At 36.8% G+C, this 14,887-nt stretch overlaps 1 protein-coding gene across 1 annotated transcript in view; it reads left to right on the plus strand.

The window, feature by feature from the left end:
• Window positions 1-14,887, plus strand: part of celsr1b (cadherin EGF LAG seven-pass G-type receptor 1b) — a 113,632-nt gene that overhangs the window by 20,989 nt on the left and 77,756 nt on the right. Inside the window, exons 2-4 of the mRNA XM_001920737.6 lie at window positions 2,205-2,843; window positions 11,324-11,546; window positions 14,648-14,763. Of these exons, the coding sequence (XP_001920772.2) occupies window positions 2,205-2,843; window positions 11,324-11,546; window positions 14,648-14,763 (978 nt within the window). The remainder of the gene's footprint in view (window positions 1-2,204; window positions 2,844-11,323; window positions 11,547-14,647; window positions 14,764-14,887) is intronic.

Here is a 14,887-nt window from a genome sequence, read left to right on the forward strand (position 1 = left end):
ATACTGTCAGTGAGTGTCATCTTTTGGATGACATGTTAAACCGAGGTCCTGACTCTCTGTGGTTATTAAAAATCTATTGCAGTTCTTGTAAAGTGTAGGGGTGTAACCCCTGTTTTCTAACCAAATTCCCTCCATTGGCTCTTACTGATCATGGCCTCCCAATCATCCCCATCCACTGAATTGGCTTTTTCACTGTCTCTCCACTCCCCTTATAGCTGGTGTGGTGGCTGCTGTTGCATCACCCAAGTGGATGCTACACTCTGGTGGTGGTGTGGAGAGACCCTTCCCCTTCATGATTGTGAAGCACTTTAAGTGTATGGCTAATGGCTAATCTCTTTAGAGGGACCCTGCAAAAGGATTAGGGTATAAGGATGAGCCCTTCTGAATGGAACCCAGTGACAATATTTTCACAACGCATCATCAGTTGGCCATTGCCACTGAACCAAAACTTGCATATTTTGCTGTATGATTACTACTTCTGAAAAGGATCAATTATTGTCATGTTTTGGCCTGCAGAATCAATCAGGCTGAGAAAAAAACATTAATATAGACTAGTGTTATCACGATACTGGAGTTTGATTCCAATCGGTACTGAAATTCGAAAAACGTCTGTTTTCTACTAACATTTAAGCACTGTTGAGCACAATCTTTAACAGCGCTGATTTGTGATTGTGTTCACATGCTCAATTGAAATGACTGTGATTGGCTGTGAAGGTCATTAGTTCATCGCAATCACTGCTGTTTACTAAATAAAACGACAGAAACAGGGACATGGGGCAGTACCAAATTAGTACCAAATTGCAGTATCATGACAACACTATTATAGACTTCCAAACGTTCTATGAAGTCAAGCAAAATAAAGCCTATTAAAGTCTGCATGAACTGTACGTCTTTTATTTCAGTATGCTAATGTGCTTCCAACTGAATCTGAACATTGAGTAGGGAGGTCTTTTTTTTGCACATTATTCGCTTGTAGCAAACTAATGGTAAGAGTGTTTTGAATATAAGCAAATTATTAAAGCAATTCAATTCATCTTTATTTTTATAGCACTTTTACAATGTAGATTGTGTCAAAGCAGCTTAACATAGAAGTTCTAGTAAAAAGAAATTGTGTTCATCTAATTTTCAAAGTTAAAGTTCAATTTAGTTCAGTTCAGTGTGGTTTGATTTTCACTGCTGAAAGTCCAAACACTGAAGAGCAAATTTATTGATGTGCGTTGCTAAAATGTTATTTTCATTTAAACTTTAAATTTAGTTTGACAAAATATTACACCTTTACCTGCCTACTACTGTAAGCCCTTTATATGGTTTATCATAATCCACACATATTTTCTATCGTTTATATAGCATAATTAAGCAGAACAACTTATTCAGTACTAAAATGGTATGCAATCCATGCTGTTGTTGACATCCAAGTATCTCCATAATAGCCACCCATGGCTAATTATGTGTCACTTATCATGATGTAAGTGAACACACTAAACAACAATGCATTGATGCAAATATAATTTATTGTATGGTTAAGTGTATGCACAAAAATGTGTGCCTGCAGAGAGGGAAAGGAACGTCTTGTTGTGTCTGTATCTGCCTGTCTGGCTTGGCTGACATTATATGAATGGACAGTTGAACAGAGTGGAAATATGTCCTCATTGTTCTGCAATTATAGCTCTCTGCATTCACATGACAGAGGGGCCCTTTACACCAGGAGCCCGCAACTGTTACAAGTAAATATACAAGACTCTGAACAATGCCTGTCAAATAAACCAACAAAGCAAATGCAACACTGGGGCCAGATGTACCACGCATAATAATAATAACAATGATACACTTTATTTTTGGGGGGGTTTATTGTAGCACACAAGTATCAGAATAATATTTTCACATTTTTTCTTTAAGAAAAACACAACAGATTATAAACCTTCCTCCCCTTTCAAGGATAATTTTTCATTTTGAGGTCAAGGCTGGTGCATTGCATTGCTTGACAGAAAGCCGGTTGTATTTCTGTTTAAACAGTGTGAATAATCTATCTAAAACTGTGAATGTGGAAATGCTCGGATCACAGATTTGAGCTCCATGTTCCAGCATGCTCTTAAACTTCATTTCAATCACAAGAATGTAAACTTAGCACTTGCCAGCCCCCACCATCTCATTCATTCTAGTTTAAACATTAATCCAGGCCTTATTGTACCTTTGTGTTTTCACAGATGGACTCCACCAGGTCTCGGCCCTCTGCACCCTCCGCGTGACTATCATTACGGATGATATGTTGACAAACAGCATCACCGTTCGTCTGGAGAACATGTCTCAGGAACGTTTCCTCTCCCCCCTGCTTTCCCTTTTTGCTGAAGGTGTAGCCGCAGTCTTGTCCACCAGTCCCGACGGCATCTTCATCTTCAATGTCCAAAATGACACGGATGTTAGTGGAAGTATTCTCAACGTCACTTTCTCTGCCCTTCTCCCTGGTGGAGCTCCGGGGCGTTATTTCCCATCAGAGGAACTTCAGGAGCAGCTTTACCTGAACCGCACCTTGCTGATGCTAATCTCGACTCAGCGCGTCCTTCCGTTCGATGATAATATCTGTCTGCGTGAGCCCTGTGAGAACTACATGAAATGTGTAGCTGTTCTGAAATTTGACAGTACGGCACCATTTGTGGCGTCTAATACAGTACTGTTTAGACCTATACATCCAGTGAACGGGTTACGCTGTCGGTGTCCAGATGGATTCACTGGAGATTACTGTGAGACGGAGGTGGATCTTTGTTACTCAGGCCCGTGTCAAAACAATGGGAAGTGCCGTAGTAAAGAAGGGGGATACACCTGCGAGTGCCCGCAAGATTTTACAGGTCAGTCATTCTCTTATTTTTTTTTGTTATTTAATAAAGTGTTCATGAATTATTGACTTTCCCAGTGATGGGTTGCGGCTGGAAGAGCATCCGCTGCGTAAAACATATACTGGATAAGTTGTGGCGACCCCAAAGGGACTAAGCTAAAGAAAAATGAATGAATGAGAATTAATGACAAATTAAATTGTTGTGGTGGTTGTTCAACACAAATTCTGTCATTGTCTCTCCATCTGACTGCTCCTCTACAAATATATCAAGAAATATACATAGTGGTGGTAGTAATATGGGGAAAAAAGAGAAAGTGCTTAGGGCCCAACAGCAAAGTTTGAGGATGGGGCAATTACCCCCATTACCCTCACCTGAGACCCCATCACTCTCACCCAACAGCCCAACCTCCAAATCTCCTGTTCCAGTATTGGACTAAGATGCTTTTTACACTAGTGAATTTTTGTTTTAAAACTCAAGGATCTTGTTATGGTTTTGCCTGGCATCCACACTACTCCATCATCTTCAACCCATTAAAATTGAACATTTTGAAGAGACTTTTGTAAATTCACACTTAGCCCATGATTTTTACATAGCTTGTTTGGCATGCTGTCCCTGGAGAGAAGCCTGAGCTCAAGGGATCCCTTTTTCAGGGCGCAGCTCAGGTCGGTCTCAAAACTCCCCCACTGCTGAGGCTAAGGTGAACTTCCTGAGAGTGAGACATTTAGAAAAAGACTTAGGCTTATTTTTTTTCTATAATGTAGAGCATATTTGGACAGTGGGAGGAAACCAGGGAACCCGGAGAAAACCCACTCAGACACAGGGAGAACATGCAAATTCCGCACAGAAATACCATATGGCCCAGCGAGTTCCTAGAGCCATTGGTATTCTTGCTGTGAGGCAGCAATGCTAGTCACTAGGCCACTGTGCTGCCTATTCTGGATAAAGGTCGAAGAAAGCGAGGAAGGGGGTTTCTTCCAGATGACAATAGTTGTAGAAAGGAAATGAGGATATATATATATATATAGCGACTTCTTTGATTGGAGGACTGTGATTAGCTAATGTGGGTCGCTGGGTCAATCATGAGGACTTGCTCCTCTCGAAATTAGTTTAATATTAAACTTCACATAGACCCTGTTCTGGGTTTCCAGGTGTTCTGTTTTGGTACAGATGGCCTATAAGTAGGGCTGGGCAATAAAATGTAAAAAAATAGAAATCGACATTCAGAACCTAATATTTCCAGGTCAATTTTTTCAATTACTTTTCAATTACTGTCCCTACCATGTTTGGAGTCATATGACCCCACTCTAAGGCAGAATTATACTTAAATTAGGATTTATACTTAATATATTATTATGTGGTTATACTTCTGCCAAGGGCATGTGTACAATCCAGTGCAACCGTTGCAAACTCACAAGTCAAAAAAATGTACTTATTATTCGTTACAATGAAGTGTAGTGCAAGCTTTGTGATTGGTTTGTTTGGTGGCTGTTATGAAGGTGGGTGTCGCAGAGAGCCACGTTTTAGGCAAAGTGTGTTTTAATTTTAGTTGTTCAGCGTTGATATTCAATAAATAATCATAGATAGTAGATAGTGTGTGTTTCCTTTAATTATTTTAAAATCAGGTAATGCACCCTACATTCAAAAATGTCTCACTTGTAATATGTAAGCACATTTACTGTACAAAGCTTAGTGAATTATGAGGGGAAAAATAAAAAATAAATATTATTAATAATCGTTCATTAATCGTAATCGTGTAAAAATGTTCAATTAATCGAGATTTTGATTTTAGGCCAAATCTCCCATTCCTACCTGAAAGGCATTTTCTTTTAAACGGGCGTGTGGCTTTTCAAAATAACTCTTAATAACTATAGCAAGTACAGAGATCTTTTTTTCCAAAAAGCAATGAAAATGTCAGTTTTGTCATTATAGAAAAACTGTTTAATTAAAGTTTTAACTAACGTGTTAACTGTGAAGATAAGAGAGTAGGTTTGCACTTGGCACTGGTAGGGACATATAAATCACCTCACCACATTACCCATCCCTTCCGACCACAAACCCCAAATCCTCCTAAGCCACCGCCCCCCACCCACCCTGATTGAATACCGTGGGGTTTGTTTTAACACTGTAAATGCTAAATCACTTTACATTAATACTAGCAATTGTATTAGATTTATTTTAATCCATTCTCATTACAACTCATTAAGTTCAATTAAGGAATATTGTAATGTTAAAGGATTGTTTAATAACTGAAAAAGACAGAGTTTAATAAAGACGTCTGTGTATTTTATCCATAGTGCAAATGAAACATGTCTATATCAGCCTGCTATAAAGTTAGACTGTGCATTAAAGTGGAAAAACGTTTCCCATGAACAAACTTGAGTTTATGTGACTTATACTTTTCTTTGAAAAAAGCTCCTTATGTACGCCTTTTTTTGCCATCCACCATCGTATGTCACCCACTTTATTCTTGCATTGGAAAATTCCCCTACAGTTTTGGTGCTGTACATAGCTACAGCCTCTCACATGACAACATGAAAAGGCAAAGCCAATCACAATGTTCATATGTGTTAGGGGCGGTAGAACTCAAGTAGAGAACGTGATTTAACCTTTTCTGCATGTCTAGCTTAATGTTGACAGTGGAATTTTTTTTAGTCTGTGGATATTGGTGGGGAAACATCCCTTTCCTCCATTCTAAATCTACGCTCCTGTGTGAAGGCCGTTTCATGGTAGTGAACTCGAGTGAATGCAATATCTGTGCTTTTATGTTGTCGTTTATGCCAAATTTGGACCCTATCTTCCAAATGTCGCAGGAGAAACAGATCAGGCAAACTTTGAGTCTTGAAATTGGAGTATTGCATTAAATTGTAGCATTGCATGTAGAATTTTAGCATTGCATGTAGAATTGTAGCATTGCATTAAATAGTGCTGTTCTCAGCTGAAAGGAGGTTCACTGGTGTACCCTAATTTCTGTGTAGTAGTTCATCTGCTTGAAGATTTGATTTTTTGTGTGTTCAGAGATGTTCGGGTTTGGATATTGTTTGTAACATGGTTATTTAAGTTACTGTTGCTTGCCTCAGCTTACCTCTGGCATCAACAAGCTAATTTCACAAACAGAACTGTCACTCAGGGAGTATTTCCTCTTTTCAAGACAATTTTACAACACAGGCTCATTCTGAAAATGTAGCCCTAGTATATACATTTCTGGAGATCACAAATTATGTAGCCAAAGCTACGAATGGCTGCATTACGTCTTTAAAAACGAACGCTATGGGACAGTGTGATGCCATTCCTTTTTCGGCTAACCAGCCTGCATAAGGACGGCTTTTCAGCTGTTACCAGTTTGTTTGGTTGTTGGACATGTACATCGGCGGACTTGAGATGCAGAGCAGAGTTGACCTCAACAATGGGGTGAAGAACAATTCCAGAAAGCAGTACAGAAGCCAAAAAATAAAATAAACAAGTGAATAACAGGGTGATAATCGCTCGGTTGGTCAGTCAGACAGTGAGTTAGTCGACAGCATCCTCTAGTGGATTTTTTGTAAGAAGAGAAGGCACGAATGGCATTCACAAGAAATACTTGAGATATCAAAAAGTGCAAAAAAAACGGCCTCTGGTAGATTTGTGAAAACAAAAACTGCAAAAAAAATTCGCTCCTGGGACGTATTTTCCTCACTCCGGAAATGTATATAAGGGTAGGTAATCAGAATGAGTCTGTGTTTCCATTTTGCATCGTTTATAGATCCCAAAATTCTAATACCAGTAGATCTGCAGTTTCTGAAATATTGTTCATTGAGTCATGTAAATAACCTTTTAAAGCACGGTAGTAATAAATAATAAAGTTGCTTATGATTCTAACTATCTAACCATCATGCAAATAATTAGGTAGGATTGTTTTTCTGCCATTTTTTTAAAAGTATTTTTCATTGTTGGACAATTGAAAATAGCAATTTTAAAAAGTAGTATCATACCTTATTTCAACAATTGCCATGATTTAAAAAAGTTGATGTTTAATATTTTGGTTTTGACAATTTTACTTTTGCCCAACTCCAATCTGTGGGCTCAATATCGATGTATGCAAAAAAAAAAAAATCTATGTTTTGTGTGGTCAGTTGATCCCAAATTGGTTGCAAATTTTCCCATTTTCAGTTGCTCCGACCTGTGAGAGCATCATTGCTTCTGTCATGACTTGAATGGAGATCCGCTCTTGTTAGAAGGAATTATCCCATGTTTGACAGCAGGAATGGTATTCAGACTAAGACCTGAGGTTCAGAGTTCCTGCACTGGATCATTCACTTTGACGGCTTCTGTCTGTTTGTCAGCTCGAGTTTCTGGACTACAGTAAAGAGTAGTGAACCTCTGCCCTCTCCAGCCCTCAGGTAGTATGTGGTCATAACTAGAGGTGTTGACAGTGGCCTCTGTAGTTCCTCTCAGGGGTTTCTCTCATTACAGAGTAATGTATCCCTGTAATTCCTCCGAAATGAGGGATTATCTGACCGACATTTGGATCATTACCCCTTTGGAACCTCTTTTGTGTGTCCCAGTTGACATAGTTCCTCTGGGCCCAGATCTTGTCAAAGTAATGGCAGGTACACAATGGTGTGCACAACGAGCTGACCTGGAATCAGAGATACAGGATTACAAGCTCAACAAGGTAAAGTCCTCCCAGCAAACCTCAGTTGTTTGTTCTGCACCCTGCGCTTGTCAGCATGGTGATGGATTTTTTGGGAGATTGTTATCAGCATGTTTACAGATGTTTCTCAGGTAACAGCAAATCTAACATGAGTAGGTAAACACACACAGGGTCCAAAATAATACTGTGAGTGAACTATCTGTCCGTCCGTCCGTCTATCTATCTATCTATCTATCTATCTGTCTGTCTGTCTGTCTGTCTGTCTGTCTGTCTGTCTGTCTGTCTGTCTGTCTGTCTGTCTAGTCTGTCTCTGTTGGACTTTCTGTCTTTCTTCATGAGATCAGGCAAACTTTAAAATGATCATGCAACACCAAAGTACATTTTTTGAGATGTTGTCGTATATATGTCCCACGCTGCTAAAAACACTATTAGGACATATTTATTTATCTAAAAAGTTTAAAAATTTAAAGTCTTTTTTGTTGTTGTTGTTGTTGTTGTTGTTGCTTATTGAGTAAATTTGTTCTTCTGGTTTTAAATTAAATTTTGAAGCAACGTCACAGCGATGAGATCATTGTATAAATTCCAGCATGGAGATTGGCTGTCTGTTCCAGCGGTACAACGTGACTTCTTTAAGTTTTCATCATTAATTCATGAGAAAGACTTGGTTCCAACCAATTAGCATTCTCTTTTGTGAACGAGATGCAACTTCACTAATATGCATGAAGTTCTCCTGTTTTGTGTGTTTTGTGTGTTCTTGAGATGTCACATTGTTTTGCCAACTAATTCAAACAATTAGTAGAATAAGAATTGTTCGGTGACATGGGTCATCAGTGTTGTGTTCCATTTCCTCACGATGAGAGCAGAGCTTACATGTGGACCCACATGTGTGGATTACAGTGGTCTGCTAACATGCGACAAAAATAAGTTTTTTAAGAAAAAAATGGTGAAATCCGGATTTGCCGCTCATCTTTTAAAAAAAAACACACGGTTCCAGTTCATGTTGATTGTCCTGTCTCTATGGATTTGGTAAGTGTGTGATCAGTGTTCTTTTTGTTTATGTTCCTCCAGATGGCAAAGTTAGTTAGTATCGTCACCAGTACTCTTTTAGTTTTTAAAAACATACCTTAGTCAAAATCTGCCATCTTTCTGTCTGTCTCTGTCTAATGGACCTTCTGTCTTTCCTCATTTTTGTCTGTATGTATTTGTTGTCTGTCTATTTAGGCTATCTAGCTAGCTAGCTGTCGGTCTGTCTGTACTATGTCTTCTATATTTCGGTCTGTCTCTGACTACTGTGTCTGACTGTCTATCTAGTCTGTATCTTATAAACTGTGCATTTGTTGTCTATTTCTCTCTCTCTCTCTCTTTATATATATATATATATATATATATATTTGTATAGTTAATTGTAAAAGCTTTGTATTTCAGTTAATTTAAATACTCCTTAATTCAAACCACAAAGTAGGTTGTTGGCGGTAAATATAATTAATCAATTTAAAATAAAAGTTCAGATGACCCTTGTAGTGATATATTCCTATATTTCAGCTTGTTGTTTTTCATGAGTTACATCTGAATTTAATCAAATGCCCTAAACAAAATTTCTAAACAATTGTATTGAGTATCTACCTGTAACAATGTCAATGATGTCAGTTTCGCCAGAGGCATCTTCCAATACTGGTGCGTCATCAGTTCACCCCAGATCTCATGTCATGTTAGGAGTTTAGTGGAGCAGAACAGGTGTCTGACAGACCACCAGAGCTCTTTCATTGTTCTTCTGTGGCTTTGGCTGTGGTCCTGTTTCTTTAGAGATTGAACAAAGGTTGGTCTGGGTCATTGAGCACTGTGGCCTGCCTGGAATAACTGAGCAAAGAGGACATATAGCTGCTCAATGGTCTCTCTGCAGCCTTTTCGTCTGGACAGAACTGGAAGCCATTGTGTTGTAGGATCTAACACTAAGCTCACTCAAGTGACTGGGTAAGAAGGTTGGGTTAAAGGAACAAGTTTCCAATTATTTTCTGAAATTGTGTGCCATGCATGAATTGCACCTTGTGTCAGTGGATGTAAGAAAGGTGTATTTGTTTCAGGAAGAACCAATAAGCATCCAGAACCTGAACCTTCCATTTTATTAAAGTTAAAATTCTGTTTTAAAACAAGAAAAAACATAATATATTGTTTGTTGGAATTTAGTCGGCAAAATTAATCACAAAATGTAACATCCATTGCACAAAAAAGTGAATTGGGTAGGCTAAATTGTCCATAGTGTATCAGCGTTTGTGTGTATGTGTGTGTTGATGTTTCCCAGAGATGGGTTGTGGCTGGAAGGGCATCCGCTGCGTAAAAATGTGCTGGATAAGTTGGCGGTTTATTACGCTGTGGCGACCCCGAATTAATAAAGGGACTAAGCCGACAAGAAACTGAATGAATGATTAGATGAATGTTTTACACGCTAGGAAACATGGTTCATGTAAGAAATACTGAGCTCACAAATCGATGTGCTGGGTGTGGGTCATTAGTCAGTTGCTTTTGTAACTTCACTAATGATTTGAAGTGGCAATTCTTCAGTTGTGGAGGTGGTTTGTAATCAATTGTGTAAAAATATCTGCTTAATGATTACTAATTGTTAGTGGATTCACTTATTTTAACACAAACTATTGGTTGATTCCGAAATTTGTCAGTTGCTTACTTATTTGAACAACTGAATACAAATTTCAGCAATATACAGATTGTAGTAAACCACTATTGTCCAATTTCTAAAATTATTATATCTAAATATATTATATTTGATGGCAAATTTCACAAATATATATATTACCCATTCACATGAAAGCCTTAAATATCCTGCTGACTCCCATAGACTTGTCAGTTTTATCATGTGTCACATTCATATATTCAAACATTTTGTAGGCATTTCGTCTAAATGGAAATGCGGTTTTGGAAGAGTGAATCAACTATTTTTTTAAACTGGATAAATCTTATAATGACTCCCTGGACATTTTTTGTGTAAACATCCAATCTGTATATTTTGTGAAATGATAATGTCATTAGCCCACGTCTTGGCCTTAGTCAGACACAACTACATTACATAACAGCAACAACAGTAAACTAAATTAACCTGTTAATTGAATAATCCTGCTGAAGTTACGGAGCTTCACAACTTTGTTTAAAAGCATTAGCCATGTTCGTCTTGTATTGACTTGTATTCAGAGCATGCTCCAAGTCTTTTTTTTTTTTTTTTTTTTTTTGATTTTCGTCAATTTGTTTTTTTCTTCTCTATTACTGGCAAAATTATAGTGCCACATACTGGTCTGGCATGTTTTTTTTTAGATATCATTTAATTTTATTTATTTATTTTTTTACTTTTTGCATTTGTAGTCAGTTTCTGTGGCTTCGTGTGTTATTTCTTTATTATTATTTCTTGCTATTAGGCTTGCTATTAAAACAACTACAGTGTAAATGCTAAGGGAACTAACAAACAGACCAGACACCAGAAATAAACTGCAAGGGTGATTACAAAAATGTAAACTTACAAAACAGAATAACAGAACTTATCACTTTAAAAAATGCTGGGTTTCACACAATCAATTTGTGTTGGTACAACATGAAGGAATTAAGTCAACCTATTTGCTTTTTAAAATCTAAGTGGACTGAACAAAAAAAAAAATCAAGATTTGTGTAGTTTAAGCTCATTTTAAATATGTAGTGTGAACAAACAGAAAATTACATTTTTTTACATTAGTGTTAGAACTGAATAACAAGTGTGAATACAAAAAGTAAACTTATAAAATAGAATAACAGCACCTTTGCACCACTCATATTTTCATCAGAAATTCTAAAACGTTTTTGTTTTCTGTTTTTGTGTATTCAGGAGAGCGCTGTGAGGTAAATGCCCGCTCCGGCCGATGTGTTCCTGGTGTGTGTAAGAATGGAGGCAGGTGTTTGGATCTGCTGGTGGGTGGTTTTATGTGCCAGTGTCCCGACGGAGAGTACGAGAAGCCCTATTGCCAGATGAGCACACGCAGCTTCCCCGGCCAGTCCTTCATCACCTTCAGAGGCCTGAGGCAGAGATTCCACTTCACCCTCTCCTTCATGTCAGTAATCTCACTAGAGTTACTCCATCCATCAGTTTACCTGATGCCTACCTATTCATGCATTACTTTTATGAACATGATCTTGTGCTAATCGTTATTTTTATTTTGTATAAATATAATAGTATTAAAATAACTCTCTTAACTTCTCTTCACAAATATTAATAACAAATATTAAAATAAAGCTTTTATTAATGTAAAAATGTTTCATTGTGATGTTTGTAGAATGATATTTATTTATTTATGAATAATATTTCAGGACTTTTTAAAGATTAAGGGGTTTATTTTAACAATCTAGGCAAAAAGTCAAAAGAGCATGGCGCAAAAGCATTAAGGGCATGTCTGAATCCACCATTGCTATTTTAAGGATGGAAAAATGCAGTTTGTGCCCCAGCGCATGGCCTAAATGGGTTATGCTCATTCTCTTAATCAGTTATAGGGGGGTTTTGAGCATAACTTGCATTAAACTAATCAGAGTCTCCTCTCCCATTCCCTTTAAGAGTCAGTTGCGTCGCACCATTTGCCATTCACATGTTGGACTTTGTAAGTGCAAAAACTGAACATTTCACTAGCGAGAAAACCGTTAAACAGACCATCTGCAGCGCAAGGATAAAGAATGAGCCTCCTCCATTTAGCCTCTTTACTTTGTCTTTATTTTTTCTCTTTACTTTACTCCATTACTTTCGTGGAGTAAGAAAACAGTGGAAACTCACTCCATACGCCTACATATTTAATTTTGTTTGTTAAGTGCAAAGATTTTTTTCAAAACCATTTCTAAATTCAGCTCTAATTTCCAGCAAACGAATAAATCAACAATAATAACAAAATGTGGTCAAACAACGGAGTTATATCAAAACACACATTCTATTGCCTCATATGGTGATGCAGTCTACCAAACCCGACAGGTGGACAAATCTAAACTTGTTTTTTAATTAAACAAATATAAAAATGTATATAATAAATAATACTACCACTAATGCAAATTGTCATAAATAAACTGAAAAAGGCAACGGAGTGGCACAGTAGGTAGTGCTGTCGCCTCACAGCAAGAAGATCGCTGGTTCGAGCCTCGGCCGGTTCAGTTTGTGTTTCTGTGTGGAGTTTGCATGTTCTTCCTGCGTTCGCGTGGGTTTCTTTCGGGTGCTTTGGTTTCCCCCACAGTCCAAAGACATGCTAATGTGTCCATGTATGTGTGTGTATGAGAGTGTATGGATGTTTCCCAGAGATGGGTTGCAGCTGGAAGGGTATCCGCTGCGTAAAACAAATGCTGGATAAGTTGGCGGTTTATTTCGCTGTGGGGACCCCAGATTAATAAAGGGACTAAGCCGAAAAGACAATGAACGAATGAATGAAATTTTAAAAAGCCCATGAGTCCACAAAGTGGCACAAATGGACTTTTTTATTTAAACAACATGGTGCAAAATATGAAAATTATGGTTGCGCTGGTCAGATAATAGCAACAAATCTCGCCAAACACGTCTTTATTGCACCAGTGTATGATGGGGCCCAAAATTCAAAAATATTAAAGATAAATATTAAATATTTTAATATTATAAAAGATATATACTACAAATAATAGTATTTCCAGCTGCAACCCAACACTGGGAAACATCCATAAACACTCATTCACACACATACAGTACGGACAATTTAGTTTTACCCAATTCACCTACAATGCATGTCTTTGGACTGTAGGGGAAACCGGAGCACCCGGAGGAAACCCACGCCAACATGAGGAGAACATGCAAACTCCACACAGAAATGCCAACTGTAAAAATAGTATTAGTATTTATAAATGATTTAAAAAATATTTTATTAATATTAAAATGTATTCATGTCATATATTTTATTTTAACAATTTAAACAAAATTATTTCACTTTAAACAATGAATAATTTACATTTTATTCCTAATAATAGCTAAAATCTTTAATTCTGCTCAGATATTATAAATGCAGAGAAATAAGCTTATGGTTGATAATAAGGAAAATAATTATTTTGTTGTAGTTTTGATAAATTATAAACAACTTGATAATTAATGAAAACAGTAAGGGTTTGTACTATATTATGTCTAATATGCAAACATTTACAAATAATTTTTTTATTTGTTTATTTTTTATTGCTATTATAATGTAATTTATCATAAATTTTTATAAATCAATATATCTTACAAAATAATTATACATAATACGAATAAAGATACATATTTCAATGTAGTACTATTTAATTACAAACATTTAATTAGAATAGTTAAAATGATTGATATAATAACATAAATTAGCTTTAATAAAATAAATAGTATCTTAAAAAATATTTGTATGCACCACATATTTTTATTTTACATTTCAGATAATTTGCTTTTACAAGTTTAGCAGTTTATGTCTGATTCTCATGCAAATCCTGTCTAGATATGCCTTGGGAAAATGTCTTTCAGAAAGCCGAAACATTTCCTAAGGGTAAACACCTGTTTAATGTTCCTCACGTCTCCTCACTTTTCCAATATGACATTTATTAATTACTCCGTAACTGATCTAGCAAATTAGACGTGTCAAAACCACATAAGTTCTTCTGTTGGCAAACATGAAAACAGGATGCCGCGTGCAGTGATGCATCTTTGTTCCTACTTCCGGTTCGTCTGCCCCTTTGCCATGTGCTATTTGACACCTTTCCATTTTGAAATCCCAGGTGCCCTCAGCGCAGCACCATCTGAGATACCAGAGGTTGGCAAACATTGCAGTGTCAGTTTCCCCCGTCCTTTACAGCGTCATTATTACCTCTAGCTGTGTCTCTTGGCAGCTTTTATCACTTCCTTTTCCTCCACTCCCTGTCTTTTTTTATTCCTCTGTCAAACCTGTGTCTTTTTGCTGTGAATGATTTGAGGGTTTTCCTGGTCTCTGCAGATCAGAAATCAATATTCATTAAATGTTAATTGTTAATTAATGTTAATTAAATGTTCATTAAATGTGTTTAAAAGTAACATAAAAAAACATTTTTTTGGACTGTGAATGCTAACTTACACATTAAGTTGAAATAAGAACATTTTAAAGTAATGTATTATTTGTTACACATTTTAAAATTGTGTGTTTGTTTGTTTTTTTATTCATAGGTTTGCTACCAGGGAGCGAAATGCGCTTTTGCTGTATAATGGCAGGTTTAACGAAAAGCATGATTTCATTGCGATTGAAATTGTTAAAGAGCAAATCCAGCTGACCTTCTCTGCTGGTGAGTTGTGCACTTTTACCATACATTTTATTGTAGTTTTGACAACAGTACACAATGCTTTTGTTTAATAAAAATACCCATGGAACCAAATGAAATTTGGATGAATTTTTGATATAATTTTTGA

Source organism: Danio rerio, chromosome 25 (assembly GCF_049306965.1).
Source record: "Danio rerio strain Tuebingen ecotype United States chromosome 25, GRCz12tu, whole genome shotgun sequence".
In the NCBI taxonomy this organism is placed as follows: Eukaryota; Metazoa; Chordata; class Actinopteri; order Cypriniformes; family Danionidae; genus Danio; species Danio rerio.